This window comes from Sycon ciliatum, chromosome 5 (genome assembly GCF_964019385.1).
Source record: "Sycon ciliatum chromosome 5, ocSycCili1.1, whole genome shotgun sequence".
NCBI classification, from domain to species: Eukaryota; Metazoa; Porifera; class Calcarea; order Leucosolenida; family Sycettidae; genus Sycon; species Sycon ciliatum.
Window position 1 is genome coordinate 17885703 of NC_088647.1, and position 17540 is coordinate 17903242.

The 17540-nt window shown below is 46.3% G+C and overlaps 1 protein-coding gene across 1 annotated transcript; it reads left to right on the forward strand.

Moving 5' to 3' along the window:
- The first annotated feature begins 50 nt into the window (after positions 1 to 50).
- Positions 51 to 17433, forward strand: LOC135817898 (splicing factor 3A subunit 1-like). The gene is made up of 22 exons (XM_065331190.1): positions 51 to 391; positions 1502 to 1540; positions 2145 to 2273; positions 2917 to 2948; positions 3639 to 3766; positions 4422 to 4500; positions 4769 to 4849; positions 6290 to 6352; positions 7468 to 7558; positions 8016 to 8087; positions 8673 to 8869; positions 9832 to 9976; positions 10612 to 10713; positions 10929 to 11003; positions 11437 to 11528; positions 12315 to 12376; positions 12535 to 12627; positions 12937 to 13133; positions 14096 to 14421; positions 14800 to 14901; positions 15316 to 15387; positions 16754 to 17433. The coding sequence occupies exons 1-22, from the start codon at positions 313 to 315 to the stop codon at positions 16853 to 16855; spliced, it is 2358 nt and encodes a 785-aa protein (XP_065187262.1). The 5' UTR covers positions 51 to 312; the 3' UTR covers positions 16856 to 17433.
- The last annotated feature ends 107 nt before the right edge of the window (positions 17434 to 17540 follow it).

A 17540-nucleotide genomic window follows, 5' to 3' on the forward strand; every position in this document is an offset into this window, starting at 1 on the left:
GACGTTCGATCCGTAGCGCGAGCGAGTCGACTAGTGCAGCACAGTGAATACACTTTGGCTCAACTCAGCACCATCATGCAGTGTGAAATCCAAGAAGAAAACTGCGAACAATTTCTTGAAATTTGTTTGATGACAACCATGCAGATGTACGCTTGAGAAGAAGATTATAGCAGCGAGCATTTAATTGTTCTGGTTAAGATCATTGTGTTAGCCCTTGATTGGATTCTTACAATGCAAAAGTGCAACTGAGCACTACGCCGAGACGACGCTGAGTTTGTATTATTTTTAGATTCCACTTAGTAGTTAAGCAAAATGCCTGTGGAAGTAAGCGAAGGTGCGGCAGCACCGAGGCAAATGGTGGGAATTATTTATCCGCCGCCAGAAGTGAGGAGTATCCTTTAGTGTTATATTCCCTTGCTTTCTCCAAGCACTGCCCCCATTTGGTGATTTGGAGAAAGGCAATTTATTTATGTCATTGCCCACATCTTATATTCCAGTTTAATTGGGTGTTAGGAAATCTCAGTTCTCCATTGAACCTGGTTGAAGTACACACCTGGGGCTGCACGATTCTATATTGGCCAGTTCTAGAACGGGCCTGGTAATTTATTTCGTCACGATCTGCAAGCTAAGCTTCACTTACAATTTGTGCTTTGAAATTGTAAGATGTTTCTCCTGTGCAGTAGATGTGAACAGCACTGTACAATTGGGTATTAGAATGTTGACTGGTACCCCCCGGCCATTTAATACAACAGCTGTGGGGTCACTGCATGACCACAATACTGATACCAATAGGCCGTCAACAACAGTATGCAACTATGATCTCTTTTCTATGGGCCAGATGCGCGGCGCGCTGCCTTCATTACATCATTCAGCTGTAGTCCGCATGTGCATGCTTTCAGAGCGTGATGGAAGCAAGTTACGTAATGAAGGCAGCGTGCCGCGCACTGACCCATAACCCCAATTGCAAACTCGTGTTTATGCACTCTTGCCAATACCCTATGGATGCGGAAAACTCGGCCTTCAGCCGAGTCTAACGCGAACCGTGAAGGGAAAAGCCAACAGCACTGGACAGCTCCTCATTGCATTGATAAACGAATGGCAAAGACTATGCCATCTCCTTCCCGTCCTTTTGACCTCCCTTTCCCAATTCTCTCTCTCTCTCTCTCTCTCTCTCTCTCTCTCTTCTCTCTCTCTCTCTCTCTCTCTCTCTCTCTCTCTCTCTCTCTCCTTCTCTCCTTCTCTCCTTCTCTATCTCTCTCTCTCTCTCTCTTTCTCTCTCTCTCTCTCTCTCTCTCTCTCTCTCTCTCTCTCTCTCTCTCTCTCTCTCTCTCTCTCTCTCTCTCTCTCTCTCTCTCTCTCTCTCTCTCTCTCTCCCCCCCCCCCAACTGAATCTGCATGTTTATAGTCCTGAATGCTGCCGTGCGCGGTATTGTTTCAGTCTGTGTTTTCTCCGCGTGCTGCTGAGTGTCTGCAATGACCTTAACCATGTTTTGATCTGCAGATATTGTGGACAAGACTGCAAACTTCGTAGCCAGAAATGGTATGGACCATTGGCTTGTTTGTTCATGCTTTCGTCATGTAATTAGAGCTATGCAAAGTATGAATGCCGCAGATATCATGCTGTGTGCGATGTCTGCGGCGTTCAAACTTCTCATAGCTCTAATTGAATTATTGTCTCCGTATTTCTTTCATCTCTGTGTACAGTGGTCCCTCTATAATCCGGCACCATTTGTGCCACGAAAATCTGCTGGATTAGGGAGGGTGCTGGATTAACAAATCTGATTTACTGCTGCAATGTGCATGAAGAGGACATTTTGGCTACTGGAAATTGTGCTGGTTTATCGAGGGTGCTGGATTATAAAGTGCCGGATTAGAGAGGGACGACTGTACTTGCGGGCTATTTACTAGTAGTGTGGTGAAGGTTGCGCTGTGCGAACACCGAATACTGTTGTAGAGACGTGCCGTGCCGTAAAGAGAACAATTATTTTGACATTCACAAGATGGTAAAGTGCCCACGGGGCCAGCCCTAGTAGAACGTGAATGATTAATAACAGTAGTGGTTTGTGCAGGTACTGGTCGCATGGGTTAGTTAGGACTAGGCGTGTTTCAACTGTGTTTGCTCCTTCTCTATGTTACTCTTACAGGGCCTGAGTTTGAGTCCCGTATCCGTCAGAATGAACAGAACAACGCCAAGTTCAACTTCTTAACACCCGGCGACCCCTACCATGCGTACTACCAGCACAAGGTGAAGGAATGCCGCGAGGGCCGTGGTGGTAAGTGTTTGCAGTAATTTTTTAAATCAGACATCACTTTTTGTTATGGTGTACTATTGGCAGCACGTTTGCTGTTCTGCTGCCTGTGTTACCAAGCCCAGTGCTTCATAGTTGAGTGTGCCTGGATGGATCATTTGGTCAGGATGGGGAAGTTCCGCGCTTGGGGCCAGTCACGAAGAAAGAGGTTTTCCGCGACGGAAATGCCAAACGCTACATCATAGGTCTTTGGCGATTGTTGCATTAGGAAACTGAGCTACTCGGCTTCTCACTGGGTATTTCAATCCTGAAAACATGTCACGATTTGAGGGAGGTACATTGACAACCGAATTCGGTTTTTGTATCTTCAGGTCATAATAAAGAGTAACATTGGCTGGATTTAAACAAACCGCGGGGAGGCAATAATCCTAGTATCGCAATCAAGAGAACAAGTTGAACGGACGTGTGGCTACTTTATTTAAACATTGTCAATGTGTGGAAACCAGTGTGCAGTAACAAAAGGAATAGAAGATGGAATAGTGAAAATAACAATGAAGAAAGATTCGAATAAGTGTTCACGTTGCGACTTTCCTCCTTTCATGCTGCTTGTGTTGATTGCGATCATTCTAACATACTGATTGGTTTGTGCCATCTCTCCGTTCTTCAGGTCCTGAGCCAACGATTGCGTCTACTCCAAAGGTAAGGCCCCGTTTGCCCACTTAGTGAGATCGGATTTTGGATTTATTCGCATTATCTCGGTGCGTGTTACAGTGTAGGAGACAGCCATTTGATTATGGCATTGCTGGGGGGCATGGCTGGGGGCATTGCTGTGTGTAGCTGTGTGTAGCCAGCTATGGGCAGTGTGTAGTACTTCGAAGTAGTAGTGGATTTTATTATGACTTGGGATGTGTAAGACGTACACCTGGTGAAGCCAAGGTCTAGCAGCCTTGCATGGTCCTATGCTAGTATACTGCGTGTCCATGGTCCGGCTGAGGTTTAGATTTAGTGACGGCTCTATCACATTACCTCCCCGGTGAGGTGTTCACTCCGTGTGCAGAGTGCATGCACCGTAGGCTAGCAGCGTGTGTATGTGTAGTGATCACGTTGTGGCGGACGATGCTTGGCTTTGGTGGTATCCTAGGTATGTCTCGTGCCACCGTACACATCCCGTGGAAAATGTCATGGACACAAACATGCATGGCCAGCGAAGTGAGGGCCCATGAGCGCATACCCACCCGTTTTGCAAGGGAAGTCCTTACAGGCATTGTCATCGTTTTACAGTGAGTCCAAAGGTATTCATCTATGAATGCAGTAAATGTTATGCCAGGACATCTGTTGATTGTATCATTTCTGTGTTTTGTTGATTTTGTCCGCTGATCAACTGTGTAGACAACATTTGGTGCTGCCTCATCAGCCACCCAACAGCAGATGCTTATCCAGGAACCCACCGTCCCTAAGGAGGCACCACCAGAGTTTGATTTCATGGCAAATCCACCATCTATTTCGGCGCATGACCTGTAAGTTTTGATGCATGCACGTGTGTGTGTGTGTGTGTGTGTGTGTGTGTGTGTGTGTGTGCACGTGTGTGAGTGCATGTGCGTGCATGTGCGTGCATGCGATTTTGGAGGACAGCTCCAGTTGGTTGTGTACAAAGACCCACGCCATAGAGGATAGTACTACTGCAGGACTTATTTTCCTCTGGTTCCAAGTTACTGTAAAACATGTAATTTTAGGTGCATTAAAATTTCGGTGCCAGGGACCTGCCAGGTTTCAGGTGTCATGTAGAATTAGGTGACCAGCGTTCCCTTCACATACAGTGCATACTCTAGTGCCTTTTAGGTGTAATTTAAATTTAGGCGCCTGGTTTCTCTGCCGAAATCACCTAAATTAAAGTTACACCGAGAATTGCATGTTTGACAGTATTGGACAGCTCCTCAGGCTCTGGGAACATGATTCTCACGAGATTTATGATAGATATACTAGTTGCTGTCTGATGATCGGTTAAAACCGTGAAACTCAGAGTTACAGAAGAAACGCTTTTCGTCCCTCTCAAGTGTGTGTACGATATACTTGTAGTTTTTCTTCTGTTGGTGTTTTTTGGTTGAATTTTTTTAATGCTCTAGAATCGGTTATATGTATACGCTCAGTACTTTCTTGTTTGCTTTTCCTCAGGGATATTGTACGGCTTACTGCCCAGTTTGTAGCTCGTAATGGCCGCCAGTTCCTGACCACGCTCGCAGCCAAGGAACAGGTACGGCCAACTGTCAGCTATTGTCCCTTACTTCTGTTTGCCGCTTTTACCATTTGTGGGTGTCTACTGTCTTTCTTCATCTCCTCCCCCCCCCCCTTCTTTCTCCTCCTCCTCCTCCCCCACATACACGCGCACATACATGCTCACTAGTTTCCTGACCTCTCTGGATATGTATGTATGGGTGCTTTTGTTCTGTATTCCTGTCTGGCGATGTCACACCCAACAGTACGACATGCTGACACTGCCTTTGTTGTCATTTGTTTTACAGTTCAACTATCAGTTTGATTTCCTGCGGCCACAGCACAGTCTGTTCCACTACTTCACCAAGCTAGTGGAGCAATACACCAAAGTAAGGATGCTTGGCACAACCCCGTAGCAGGCATTATGAGTCGTATGTTTGTTGGTGTCCACCGATGCCTGCCACTCGTCGCATAGCTTTGCAGCGTCTCACTGGTGCTAAAAGGGTCTGTGTACCGATGCTAGCGGTCACTCCAGCATCTATTAGTGAAGCATGGAAGCTGATAAACTTCAGTCGGGGCGAAAGAAATCCCCCCTACAGTCCATTCAGAAAAAAATGAACTTCTAGCTTTTGGCTATAAATGGGTCAAACGTTGAGTTTTTTTAGAATTTTTTTCTGCAATCCCATATGGAATCCTCTTCCAATTATGTTTCTGAAGTTTTTTTGTCCAAAAAGCAAGCCATAGCAAGAATAGGATTTCGGCCAGGTTTTGCCCCAAAAGCACTGAATTGGGAAAAACCATCAAAATCCAGGCCGTTTGACCCCGCCTGCAACAGTGCATTCTGCGGTTCGAACCCCAGTTCAGGCACCCTTTTTGGACCCTTTTTCAAATTTCAAAGTTCGCAGCACTGCACTGTGTACGATGAAATCACGAAAAATCGCCAAATACGGGAGCTCGCCAGAGCCAGGACCCATTTTTTTTATGAATGGACTGTAGTACCATGCAATCGCATGAACAATGCGCTCATGACTGGGCCTACTCATGACCATGCTTGATGTGGGCATGCGTGCTGATGCTGCATGCGGGCCCAACTATCATACATGTAATGTGCATGCCTCTGTATGTCCCCAGTGCTATTCTCAGTGCAATGGGAGTGTGTACAAACAATGTCTAACATGGTAGCATGCATACCTGTATAGACTCCATATTTGCCTACTCCAATTACGAGCCAAGAACTGATACACGTACACTACAGGGATGAATTTATTGTCATATTTTTGCATAGCAGTTTCTGCTATACAAAATCACAATTGTGTAGCAGTCTTTGATTTTAATTAGCATTTTTCTTTGAAGGTTGGGTGTTTACCATATTGTCCTTCTTGAGAGTGATGCCTGAAAGCCCATTTGCAAAAAAACCGACTGAATCATACATGTACACGCAGATTGAGATTGCCTGCACCACATACACTGCACTGTATGCATGTTACTTGATAGCACAGGCTAGGCATGGATCGTCTGTATGTATCGCAGTTTTTTGCGAGTCACGGTGACTTTTGAATAGCAGTTGATCGATTTTGCATCGCAAACTGCGATGCGATACAGGATAAATTCATCCCTGCACTATACCAACCATAATCTCGACAGGGCGATGCTGGGGCGATACATATACTTACTTCCTGAATTGGTCTTTGCTTTGGGCACTGATTTATTTTTTCTGACTTTGTGTGTGTGTGTGTGTGTGTATGTGTGCATGTGTGTGTGTGTGTGTGCCCATGTGTGTGTGTGCATGTGTGTGTGTTTTCACTACCTACTCCACTGGCACTGTCCAGGTTCTGCTTGCACCGAAAGAGGTCACGACATCCCTACAGAAGGAGGCAGCAGATAAGAATGCGGTAGGTTGGCTGGGTGTACTCGTATCCTAGACCCAGTGTTACAGGGTCTCGTGCTTGAGGATCAAAGTGGGAGTGAATGTTGTGTTTGCAAGCCGCACTCAGGCAAGCTGGTGACGATTTCAGATGATGGTGTATATTTTTTATTGGTATTGCTGACGTATTGATACTCAAGCGTGAGCGTGCAACAAATCTCACCTGCCTGGGCTGGAGGCAGTGTATGTTGCTAGACTGAAATCTAAACTACTTGCAGTAGTATTTGCGAAAGTTGTCACTGTTTTTGACATTGCTGTCGTAGTCTTCATTGTTGTACTAGTATGATGTTATGCAGTGTGTTGATGGTTTCACTACGTAGCCGGCACCACTCACGCTCTCTAGGGTGCCAATTTGTCACTGACTGGACTGTCTGGAAAGCTATGCAAAAGGAGTTGTTAGCTACTGCTCATATTGCCAGTGTACTGATTATGAAGAGCAATGATGCGAAAGGCCTCATTGGATTTTTTAAAAAGTCTCTGTTCAATCAAGAGAGTTGTGTCTGCAACCAGGCCACCTGTATACTGTAAAGCGTGAAATTTTCGCGGCGTTTTTAGTTCGCGTTTTCAGAATCCGGACAGGTTTGCGAGGTTTTAATTTTTGCGATTGCAGAATGGCATTCTTGCTAAACCTGTGGCATTCTTGCTAAACCTTTCATGGATCTCCTTTCCGCGCTGTCTAAATTTCGCGATTTCCACGCGGTCGTGAATTTCGCAGAAATTAGACCATGGCAATAATTTCACGGTTTACAGTACTTAGTTAGTTCAGCATTAGAGCAGTATGCTCTTGGTGCCAGTACGGTTAGAGGTTTTGTAAACTGACGCATGCTGATGCGTGTTTGTCGGAGATAGGGCAATGTGCCAAGTACTAGTACTTGTAAATGTGGTTTGTGAGCAGTTGACTCTTCTCATGAGTCAGTCAAAGTGTGTTTGCCACGTTCCATTGTTCATCGGTTCATGGAAATAGCCTCCCCCCCCCCCCCCCCCCTGTACACTCTAGCCCACGTCTCCTACATGTCGGATAAGTGCGCAATCCTATAATTTCCTTCCCTGCATGTACTGCATGTCAATGATTGCAATGCACAGATTCTCAACAAGGTCAATCACCGCGTGGAGTGGACCAAGTATCAGCAGCGGCAACAACAGCAACGTGACGAGGAGCTGGACAGGGAAAGAGGTAATCTACACGTGCATGCGTTTTTTTTATACGTCAATATCTCAATGACCATAACATCCTTCTCAGATTGGCTTGGGCCTTGGTGAAAGTTATCGAACTACCTTGTCACAGCTGCATATAACAGTTACTGCTCTCATACAGTCACAGTAAACCTTACCAATACTGACCCTCGATCGTGCATGAGAAAGTGTCGTTATTTGCGAGGTTGTTGTAGGTATGCAGTCGAATGGTCACTAGGTTTAATTGTGTTGTAATTTGCGGGTTGTTGTTGAACCCGAGGTCATTGTTCAGGAGGTTGACTGTACGAAACTGTGTTGAATATGGACTTCTGTGGATGGACTGCTGGCTGTCTGCTTGGCGTGCCATAGAGCTAGTAGGTCACAGGTTTGTTTGCGTGTAGTTGAAAGTCCAATCAGGGTAGTATAATCTCTGCTTTTATCCCTGGTGTTTCTCACAGCTGCCTTCGCTGCCATTGACTGGCATGACTTTGTTGTGGTGGAAACGATCGTGTTCAATGAAGACGAGAAAGGTGAGTACGAGCACTGCACTGTGCCAAGTGTGACGTGCTACCAAGGTGAATGGGTCGAAGCGGGTGTGCAATGGTCTATTTGTAGGCGACGACTGCCCCTCATTGTATGGATAGCGCATGGTAAGCACGGGCTGATTTCCTCTGAATGGTATCAATGCAGTACCAGTACAGTACCAGTACAGGGCTCTAGTGCCAGGAAAGTATAGTACAGCACTGCGCATTGGTATCAAAAAAGTATTCTTTCTAGACCAAAGAGTGGTATATTTGATAAATAAAGATAGAAATATTTACGATACTTCTTCAGACGTTTCGTTGTTCTGAACAACATCGTCAGTGGATAAAGAACATTTATCAAACATACCACTCTTTGGTCTAGAAAGAATACTTTTTTGATATTACAATGAGAGTGGATAATCAACGGCTTGTCCACCAACTCACTGTACATTGGCTCCAGTATGCTGGCACACACCGGCAAGTGCGTGTAATGTAGCGTTTGTTAATTGGGTGCTTCCTTGTGGCATGAATACTGATGCATCTGCTTGCTCTGTGTGTCTGCGCATACGCTTTGCTCCAACTCAACTCCAGGCGACTTACCGCCGCCTGTCACTCGCGAGCAGATTGGCGCTCGCGTCATTGCGACGCAGCGACACAAGGAGATGCGCGAGCAGGGCATCGATATTGCCGACGTCCTGGCGGCCAACGAAGAAGAAGAAGAACCCATGGAGTCAGAGGATCAGGAGAACGAGAAGCGAGAGCAGGCTGCCGTGGATGACAGGGATGAGGTAGGTTGTGTATTTAGGCGTGTGAAAGGTGCCTGGCTTGTGTGTACCGTACTGCTCAATGAAATCCAGTCGAGTTTCTCAAGTACGCACTGGGCGTTGCGCAGCCCAAGACCTGCGAACACTGGGCTGCGAAAAGGTGTACGGCGCCAACTTGACTCTTGTGACTGGATTTCATTGGGCAGCACTGTACATAGTGTGATACAGCAGTACCTAGGGTAGCTAGTACTCAGTCTCTGGACCGCTGATTGTTTCGATCTTGTTAGGTCTCCTCAGCAGAGCTCACACCTTTCTACACTACAATCATCCATGTCGACAAATAAACAATGCTGACGGCACAATACGTCCTTCTTGTTTTGCTGTAACGTCCATTTATCCAGCTTATCAATGCGATTAATAATCTTATGGTCCATGGACTAACTTTTCACCCAGATGAACTCCCTTATATTCGATTCGGATGACATTAATTCTTTACCGACTTATTAAACTTTCTGCCTGTACAGTGTATGAGTATGACTATTAATTTTTAATGAACCGGAGGAAGTACAGTCTACTCGCGATAAGTCACGCACTTTTAAGCCACACACTCGTGACAAGTCGCGCACTTTTGCAATTTGGAGGGCATATACTTTCGTATACGTATACTATTGTGTACTCGCGATAAGTCACGCATTTTTGTCTTCAAGATCGGGTGAGTGACTTATCGCGAGTAGACTGTACCTTTTCACTAACGTTATGGAAGATGCCCTTGGTGATGAAATGCCTGTGTTGGGTTGAAATGTTACCATCAATTCACCATTTGAATGGAAAACACACCTTATGTTGTTTTTAAAATCGCAATGAATAGGATAAAGTGCGCACTGCGCAGTCATTCTATGTTATCATGCATCTACTTGTATAAACATCATCAAGGAACGATCTTGTGTTCTTTGTTGTCGTGCACTGTCACTTTGTGCATTGCGTAGATGGCAATGGACATGGACGATGATGAAGATGAGGGTGACGACGATGAGCCGTCAATGGACACTGGTGCTGAGAAGCGGGTGGATGCTGCTGCTGTGGAGGTACCCGCTGGTGTCCAGGTGCGCCAGAACTACGACCCCAAGTCAAGTAAGTTGCAGCTGCATGTGTGCTGTACGTGTGTGTGTGTGTGTGTGTGTGTGTGTGTGTGTGTGTGTGTGTTTGCATGTATGTGTGTGTGTCCATTCATCAGCCTTGCAAGCTGTTGCATGGTGTAATCCTAGCACAAGTTGCTATGTCTAACATAGCTGTTCACTATCATCGCTTCTTCGATGGGCATGTCTGAGTGTGTGTGTGTGGTGGGGGGTATGGGATGGGTGTGTACAGGTGTGTGCGGGCATGCCTGAGTGTGCGTTTGTGGGTTGGGGAGTCCAGATGAGTCGATGTATTCTCTTCTGTACAGTGTGTGGAGTGCTAGCACCTGCTCCACGATACAATCATGTTCCTACCACACACATGTGTGTGCATGCTGGCTTGCCCATGCCTACTGTGATGTCTATATTAGCTTCATTCGTGTGTGCGTGCGTACGTGCGTGCGTGCGTGTGTGTGTGTGCTTGTGTGTGTGTGTGTGTGTGTGTGTGTGTGTGTGTGTGTGTGTGTGTGTGTGTGCTTGTGTGTGCTTGTGTGTGCTTGTGTGTGTGTGTGTTTCCTTTTGTGTGTGTGTGTGTGTGTGTGTGTGTGTGTGTGTGTGTGTTTCCTTGTGTGTGCTTGTGTGTTTCTGCAGAGAAAAAGTTCGCACCGGTCAAGCCTAGCACAGAGATGCTCGTTTCACCGCTCACTGGAGAGCTGATTCCTGCTGATCGGATGGCAGACCATATGCGATTCGGTGAGCTGGTGGAACTCTTTTTGTTCATACTGAATGTTGGGAATTGTGAAAACTGGTACTTGTATGACCACACTGTGTCTTCTCTTCCATTCCAGCCGTTCAGATACCAATGCTTTCCAACATTCTGAGGCCTGTCTTTCATTGTAAACTGCTTTCTGAGCAATTCTCTTTCTCTTTTGTGTTGCTGATTCTCCTTTCTCAATCGTTTACTTCAGGTCTGCTGGATCCGAGATGGAAGGAGCAGCGTGATAAGAATGAGGAGGCCAGGAAGAACCAGGAGGAAGCACTTGGTGAGGGCTGGTGAACGACTAACCTGTGCATTGGCTACTGTATAGTACAGTAATGCAGGCTGCGTGACAGTGCATGATGTGTTCACTATTCAGTGTGGTGCTCAGAGCTTGAAAGAGCGTACATCACCGTTGGTTTGCCCTGTGCTATGTCCCAAGACGTAGAAGCACTGTGTAGTATGAGGCGGCGAACGTGGCTGTACCCAGCACTGTGTTGTCCACATTGAGTATAACCCCATGTTGAGGCTGTGCAGCCTTTGTTGTTGGTCAGGCGATGATATTGTCGAAAGTGTCATCGTGTGTGTGTTTGGTACCACTGCCATGTGGCCAGCACTGTGTTACTGGCACATTCAAACATGTCCAGCCCATCTTGATTAATGTGAGGGTGTGCGGTGTCATTGAGGTAGCTATCGTTCATTTCAATGCTGCTTTGCAGGTGGAACGATCGAGGAGAATCTCAAGAAGATTGCCGAGCGTCGTACTGACATCTTCGGTGTGGGCGGTGAAGAGGCACAGATTGGACAGAAGGTATGCTACTGGCTGTAAACTGCATGCTGTAGAAGCAGGCAGTTGCTGAAAGCTGAATATACATCAATGTTGTTACTGTACGTGTGTGTGGTTCAGGTGGACTGCTGATAATTCGACCTCAAAATGCCAGAGAAAAACTTCTAATTTATCCTGACTTTCTGATTATCCAAACACGTACCCACAACACATTATGTGTGTCAAAATGCTCGCATTGCCAAGCAGAGTTGCGCTACGCACCTTAGATACAGATGTAGTGGACACAGGACTGCCTGCGCATGCAAACTTAACTAGCTTGTAAAAAATAATGTGAACTTCGAATTATGCTTTGCTAACTTCAAATTATCAACACAAAATCCACACATTTTCTATGTAAGTGGATTCCGTGGGACTTCTAATTATTCGGACATACCCAGTTCGAGGTTCGAATTATCCGAAATTGTTGTGTGGAAATCGTATTGTTAGAAATCAGTCCTGGGAGAAACTTCTAATTAATAAAGCGGTATGTTCTAATTTTAAAAGCGATATTCGAATTATCAAGATTCCACCTGTACTCCTACAAAGTCCAAGTGTCCATCTTCTGTCTGTGTTAGAAGTAAGTGTGCTGATGTCAGTCAGGTCTGTCTACTACTGTAGTATTATAGGGCTGATGCATTTCTTGTTTCGTTTTTCATGTTTCTATTCTATTAATTTTAATATGTTTCTATTTTTGCTTCTTTTAGTAAGTCTGAGGGGTTGAAAAGGGAAAACGCATGTCTTGCTTATTTTTTTCACTTTGCCTTGTTCTAGATCGGTGAAGAAGAGGATATCGGTGCTTCCAAGAAAGTCACGTGGGATGGCCATTCGGGATCGTAAGTCTGCTGCTGCTGCTGCTACTAGTGTATCTCTTTGGATGCTCATGGAATGGTGACTGTGGTGTTGAGCTGTGGTGTGCAGCGGGCTGTCATGTGCTTGACTTTGTGCCATGTTTTGCCATCCGTTTTTGTTTTGTTCTGTGCTGCATTTGTAGGCGTGATATGGTCAAGGAATCGGCGCGCAAGGAAGTCTCTAAAATGTCGCTCAGCGAGCAAATGGCAGCCTCGCAGAAAGCGCGTGGAATTCTGTATGTACTATGTGTTTGTGTGTGTAATGTATTGTGTTGTATTGTCGCTAATTGATTGGAAATTCTATTGAACTCTCTCTTATTTCTTTTACTGTGTACTTTCACTTGCTGATGCCAAGGCAAGGGTGAAGAATATTGTGACGATATCTCAATGTCCATGTAGCTAGACCCTTTTCCCACGGCGTACATCCGTATTCAACTTGTATTTCGAGCATACATAGATCGGAGAGATGCCTCTTGACCTTCCTGCTGTGTGTGTGTTTGTGTGTGTGTGCGCGCGTGCGTGTGTGCATGTGCGTGTGTGTTCAGACCGAGGGAGGAAGCGGAGCGGATCGGTCCTCACCCAGGCCCGCCGCCGATGCCGCCCGTACCGTTGTCGGCCACGCAGGCTCCGCCACTGCGTCCACCGTCCGGATCAGTTCGCACGGTAGCACCGCCACCACCAGTGTCCAGCGCCGCGTCAATGACCGGTGCCGTGCGACCTCCCGCACCTCCGGCAATGCCTCGTAAGTGAACGTTCTATTGCAGTAAAAAAAATGAAGCTCGATTGCGATCATTCCAGGGGACCAGATGTGTCTTCCCGTATGAGGAGATGCCCTCATGACAGAAAAAATCTTCTCATATTGCTGCGAGACCGATGCATACCGACCAATAGTATTACGGGAGTCTGATTTACCGTAAAGTACCGTTGATCCGCCCCCTCTCTAATTCCCGCCCCCTGTCGATGTTCTACCTGTGAAGCGACTTCGGCGTATACAACGAAAATACGATGTTGAACCGACGCATGCACTGCTGTACACAATATTTGCCAATCCAGGATGAAAATGTGCACAATCCAGCACATCGAGTCTGAACTTCTGCGTTGTTGTACATCGTACTGCACTTGACAGCCTTGATCTAATTCCCGCCCCCTGCCGAAAACCCAGCTGGGAAGCGACATGGCGTGGGGGGGGGGGGGGTGGATCAACGGTACTTTACGGTGCTACCCTTTTCTGTTGTTCCAGTTGTATGTGTGTACTAGACTGGAAGCACTGCACGCTGCGAAGTAACAACATTTTGACAAATTGTGTTTCGCGTCATAGCGTTTGCGATTTACATGCAATGTCGTCAACTTACAATTTTGCCATCAGCTCAGGAAAGGGCAAGTCTTTGGTGTACACTATCACTACATCATTGAGAGGACAAACTGATGAATAGTTTATATATGTTGGGGCTCGCGGTGTGCTAGTTTGTACGTGAAGTGTGTGGGTTTGCAGTGAGGACTGCATCCCACCAGCCTGTGTGGACTCACAGGAAGCGCCAGGTTCAAATTAATGGTAGAGCGTCCCTGGTTCTAGTCCTGGTGGTGACAGTCAATTTTTTCTTTAGACTTTTTTTCCGTTTGCACCTTTCCCTCAAGCTGATTAATACTGTTTGGTTTTAGTGCAACATGGCTCTTGCTTCTCTCTTGTCTTGTTCTGGTGTGCAGTTATTCGTCCCCCGGGTCCTCCTCTGATGGCCATGCCCCCACGCATGCCCATGGGTGCACGTCCCCCTCCCCCAATGGGCGCCCCGCCCATGCAGCGTCCCCCAATGCCCATGCCCGGTGGACCGCCTCCACCAGGTCCGCCCGGTCCGCCTATGCAGCCTGGCATGGCACCACCTCGACCAGCAGCGCCTCCACCACCAGGCATGCCAGGACCTCCACCCGGTGGCCCGCCACCACCAGGTGTTGGAGACGAGCCGGCCAGCAAGCGGCGACCTGATCCCGAAGACCATCTTATTCCCGAAGACCAGTTCATTGCACAGCATCCAGTAAGTCAGCACCTGCTGGTGACCACCTTCTTTTTTTTGCTTTTTTTGCTTTACCATTCAAAGGCATTCAACTTCTTCTGTCTCCCTACATTTTTCTCCCCCCCCCCCCCCCTCTCTCTCTCTCTCTCTCTCTCTCTCTCGTTCCTCCAGCTCTACCTTTGTTGCTAGCACGCATGTTTGCTTTACAAGCGACTAAACAGCCCTTTCACAGCAACTCTCTTTGGCACAGAGAACTCACTCTGTTCCATTCAAGAGTGTTGGAGATTGTCATGTTAGAGTTGCATGCCTGACTCATGCTAGGCTTTGTTTCACTTGCCTGTGTCTTGGGTATAGCATAATAATTATATGCTTGTCCATGTGCCTTTCTTTCTTCTCCAGGGTCCAGTAACGTTTGGTGTTGTAATTCCGAACAGTTCTGAAAAATCTGAATGGCAGCTGAACGGCCAGACAGTACGAATCTCTCTGCCAATTACCGATCCTGTAAGTTAGTTGCGCTGTCAACTGCCCATGCATATGGTAGTGACTTCGTTTGTGAGCCCAGTGTGGGGTGTGTGTGGTGTGGTGGGTGGGTGCGTGTGTGTCTGTGTGTCTGTGTGTCTGTGTGTGTGTGTGTGTGTCTGTGTGTGTCTGTGTGTGTGTGTCTGTGTGTGTGTGTGTGTGTGTGTGTGTGTGTGTGTGTGTGTGTGTATGTCTGTGTATCTGTGTGTCTGTGTATGTGTGTCTGTGTTCCCCATGTGTGACAGGTACATTTTTGTGCAATTTTGTGCATATTGCAGAATGGGAATGTTTTGTTTGCACGCTTTATTGCCACCAACTCACTCCAGAAATTGTTTCGCATGGCTGCATGTAAATTAATCGAGGCTTTTTTTCTTGTGATGGTTTGTGTGATTGCAGGTATCAGTCATCAAGGCCAAGTTGTTCGAGGAGGTTGGTTTGCCAGCAGGAAAGCAGAAGCTGGTCATGGGAGTAAGTTTGAGTTCTGTCATGCTATTTGTTTAGGGGACATCTGGCATTACCAATAATTTTCATGAAACGAAAAAAAATGTTTAGCCCTCCCCGAACGAAAATATTGATAAAATCATATCGACTATATAATACCAGGTAGAATGGATTGCGCTATTTCGTATGGATATTTCAGCTATCAATATTTTTTTCAAAACGAAACCCTCCTCGACTCACCCATCCGTAAACAAAAAATTGTTTCGTGTAAAAGATCGATAATTATGGACAGTGCAACCTCAATATCACATACCTCCCAAAGGTCATAACATTTTGGAACCATACGTACGCAGGGTCAAATGCCTGGGAAAGGATAATTGTGCAGAATTGCAGGTCTTCCAAAAAGTATGTTGTATTATTCAGGCTACTTGATACTGAAGTTGCACTGTAATGTACTCTGTCATATCAGGGTAATTTGTTTTGGTCAGGCTCATCCTGACTAACAAGATCCAGACCCTCCTGTCTACCGGGCGCTTGTCCGGCCTCTCTAAGTCACAAAACATTTCAACGAAATGCAGCAACCGAAAATATTGCTCGACTAAAAGAGTGTTTACCTGCCATGTAAACAGTATGATTGTGTGTTCTGAGTTGCTGGCAGTTCCCAGTCCCATGTTGCCTGGATAAAGGGTTCCACTACACTATGATCTCACTTCACTTTGCGTTGCTGTTTGTCCTCTAAACACAGTTACTGTATAGCAGGAAATTTTCGGACGGAAATATTTTCGGGCAAAGCTGAATTTCGACCTTTCGTACGGATTATATTTTCGTACAGTGCTGCATGCTAAATACACGTGTTCGCAAGCAGTATGCATGTATAGTGTACATAATTTCACATGAACAAATTTAAGGGGCCGTCCGTAAATATCGAACTTTTTTCACCAAACGAATCATTTTTAGTTTAGACCCAACCCCTCCCTCCCTCCCCCTCGGAACGTAAAAAATGTTGATATACATGTATATACAACGGCCATGTACATGAATCAATGTTTTCTGAAACGAAATTGGTCAACCCCCTCCCACCCCATAACGAAATTATTTCGTTTTGTGAAAAAAGTTCGATATTTACGGACGACCCCTAAGTACTGTATATATTTTAGTACAAAAGAGGCCGTGTACGAAATCGTACGAAAATTAATTCCGTTCGAAAATTTCCTGCTATACAGTACCTCAATTCTTAATCTAGATGCTGTCTGTCCTGTTTGTCCTTGAGTTTTACAAGAATCGCCAGAAGAGAGGATATTGTTTTCTCAAGTTGTGTTTTGGTTGTGACTTGCTCGCTCGGCACAAACCACAAACCTTATGTTTTCGTTTGTGTGTGTGTTCATCTTTTCAGCCTATGTTCGTGAAGGACTCGAACTCGTTAGGCTTCTACAACGTTACGCCAGCCACAGTGATGCAGCTGCAGCTGAAGGAACGCGGCGGTCGCAAGAAGTGAGCGAAGTGTTTAGTGCGTCGAACGATTTCCCGAGCCTCTCGGCGGTGCGTTACGCTTGCCCAGCTCTGCTGGTGCTTCAGCTCTTCTCTGCCTCTACTGCCTACTGGCGTTGCTGTGTGGCAAGTAACTGATGTTTGGTACCTGCCACCACCGCCGCCACTGCTGCTTTCTCGGCTTGCTCGGCTTTCTCAGCTTGCTGCAGGTGTCTGCTTTCTCAGCTTGCTGCAGGTGTCTGCTTTCTCAGCTTGCTGCAGGTGCTGCAGGTGCTTCTTCCATGTTGTGATATTAGAATGCCTTTTATCGCGTCGTCCTATTCAGTTGATTTCTCGGCGCATGTTGTCTCCACAGTAGCTACTGTAACTTATGTGCTCGCCCGTGTGTGTATGTCCTTGCAATACTGTTTAGACAGGCCTCATTCGACATACATGTACATGTGCATGTTACGCACTGCCATGGGGCGATTAGCTACAGTGTATGCTGGCCGTGTGCATACAGCATGCTTTTTGTGCCTTGCCCTGCACATACTTTGAAGTACTAAGTTTTTTTTCCGGATATTAAACATTGTGTTCTGCCATGAATCTCTTTCACTGACGGTGTCTACGTGTGTCAGGGTTGTGCGGCCTGCGGATTTTGAATTCCGGATCTGATCACTTGTACTTGTAGCCGTGGCCTACTTGCCCTGTAG

Excerpts from the sequence above, each read along its gene's own strand:
- LOC135817898 (XM_065331190.1), top strand. The coding sequence starts at position 313 with ATGCCTGTGGAAGTAAGCGAAGGTGCGGCAGCACCGAGGCAAATGGTG. Across the intron at positions 12,377-12,534 it reads TGGGATGGCCATTCGGGATC|GCGTGATATGGTCAAGGAAT; the intron begins GTAAGTCTGCTG and ends CTGCATTTGTAG. Across the intron at positions 13,134-14,095 it reads CGCACCTCCGGCAATGCCTC|TTATTCGTCCCCCGGGTCCT; the intron begins GTAAGTGAACGT and ends TCTGGTGTGCAG.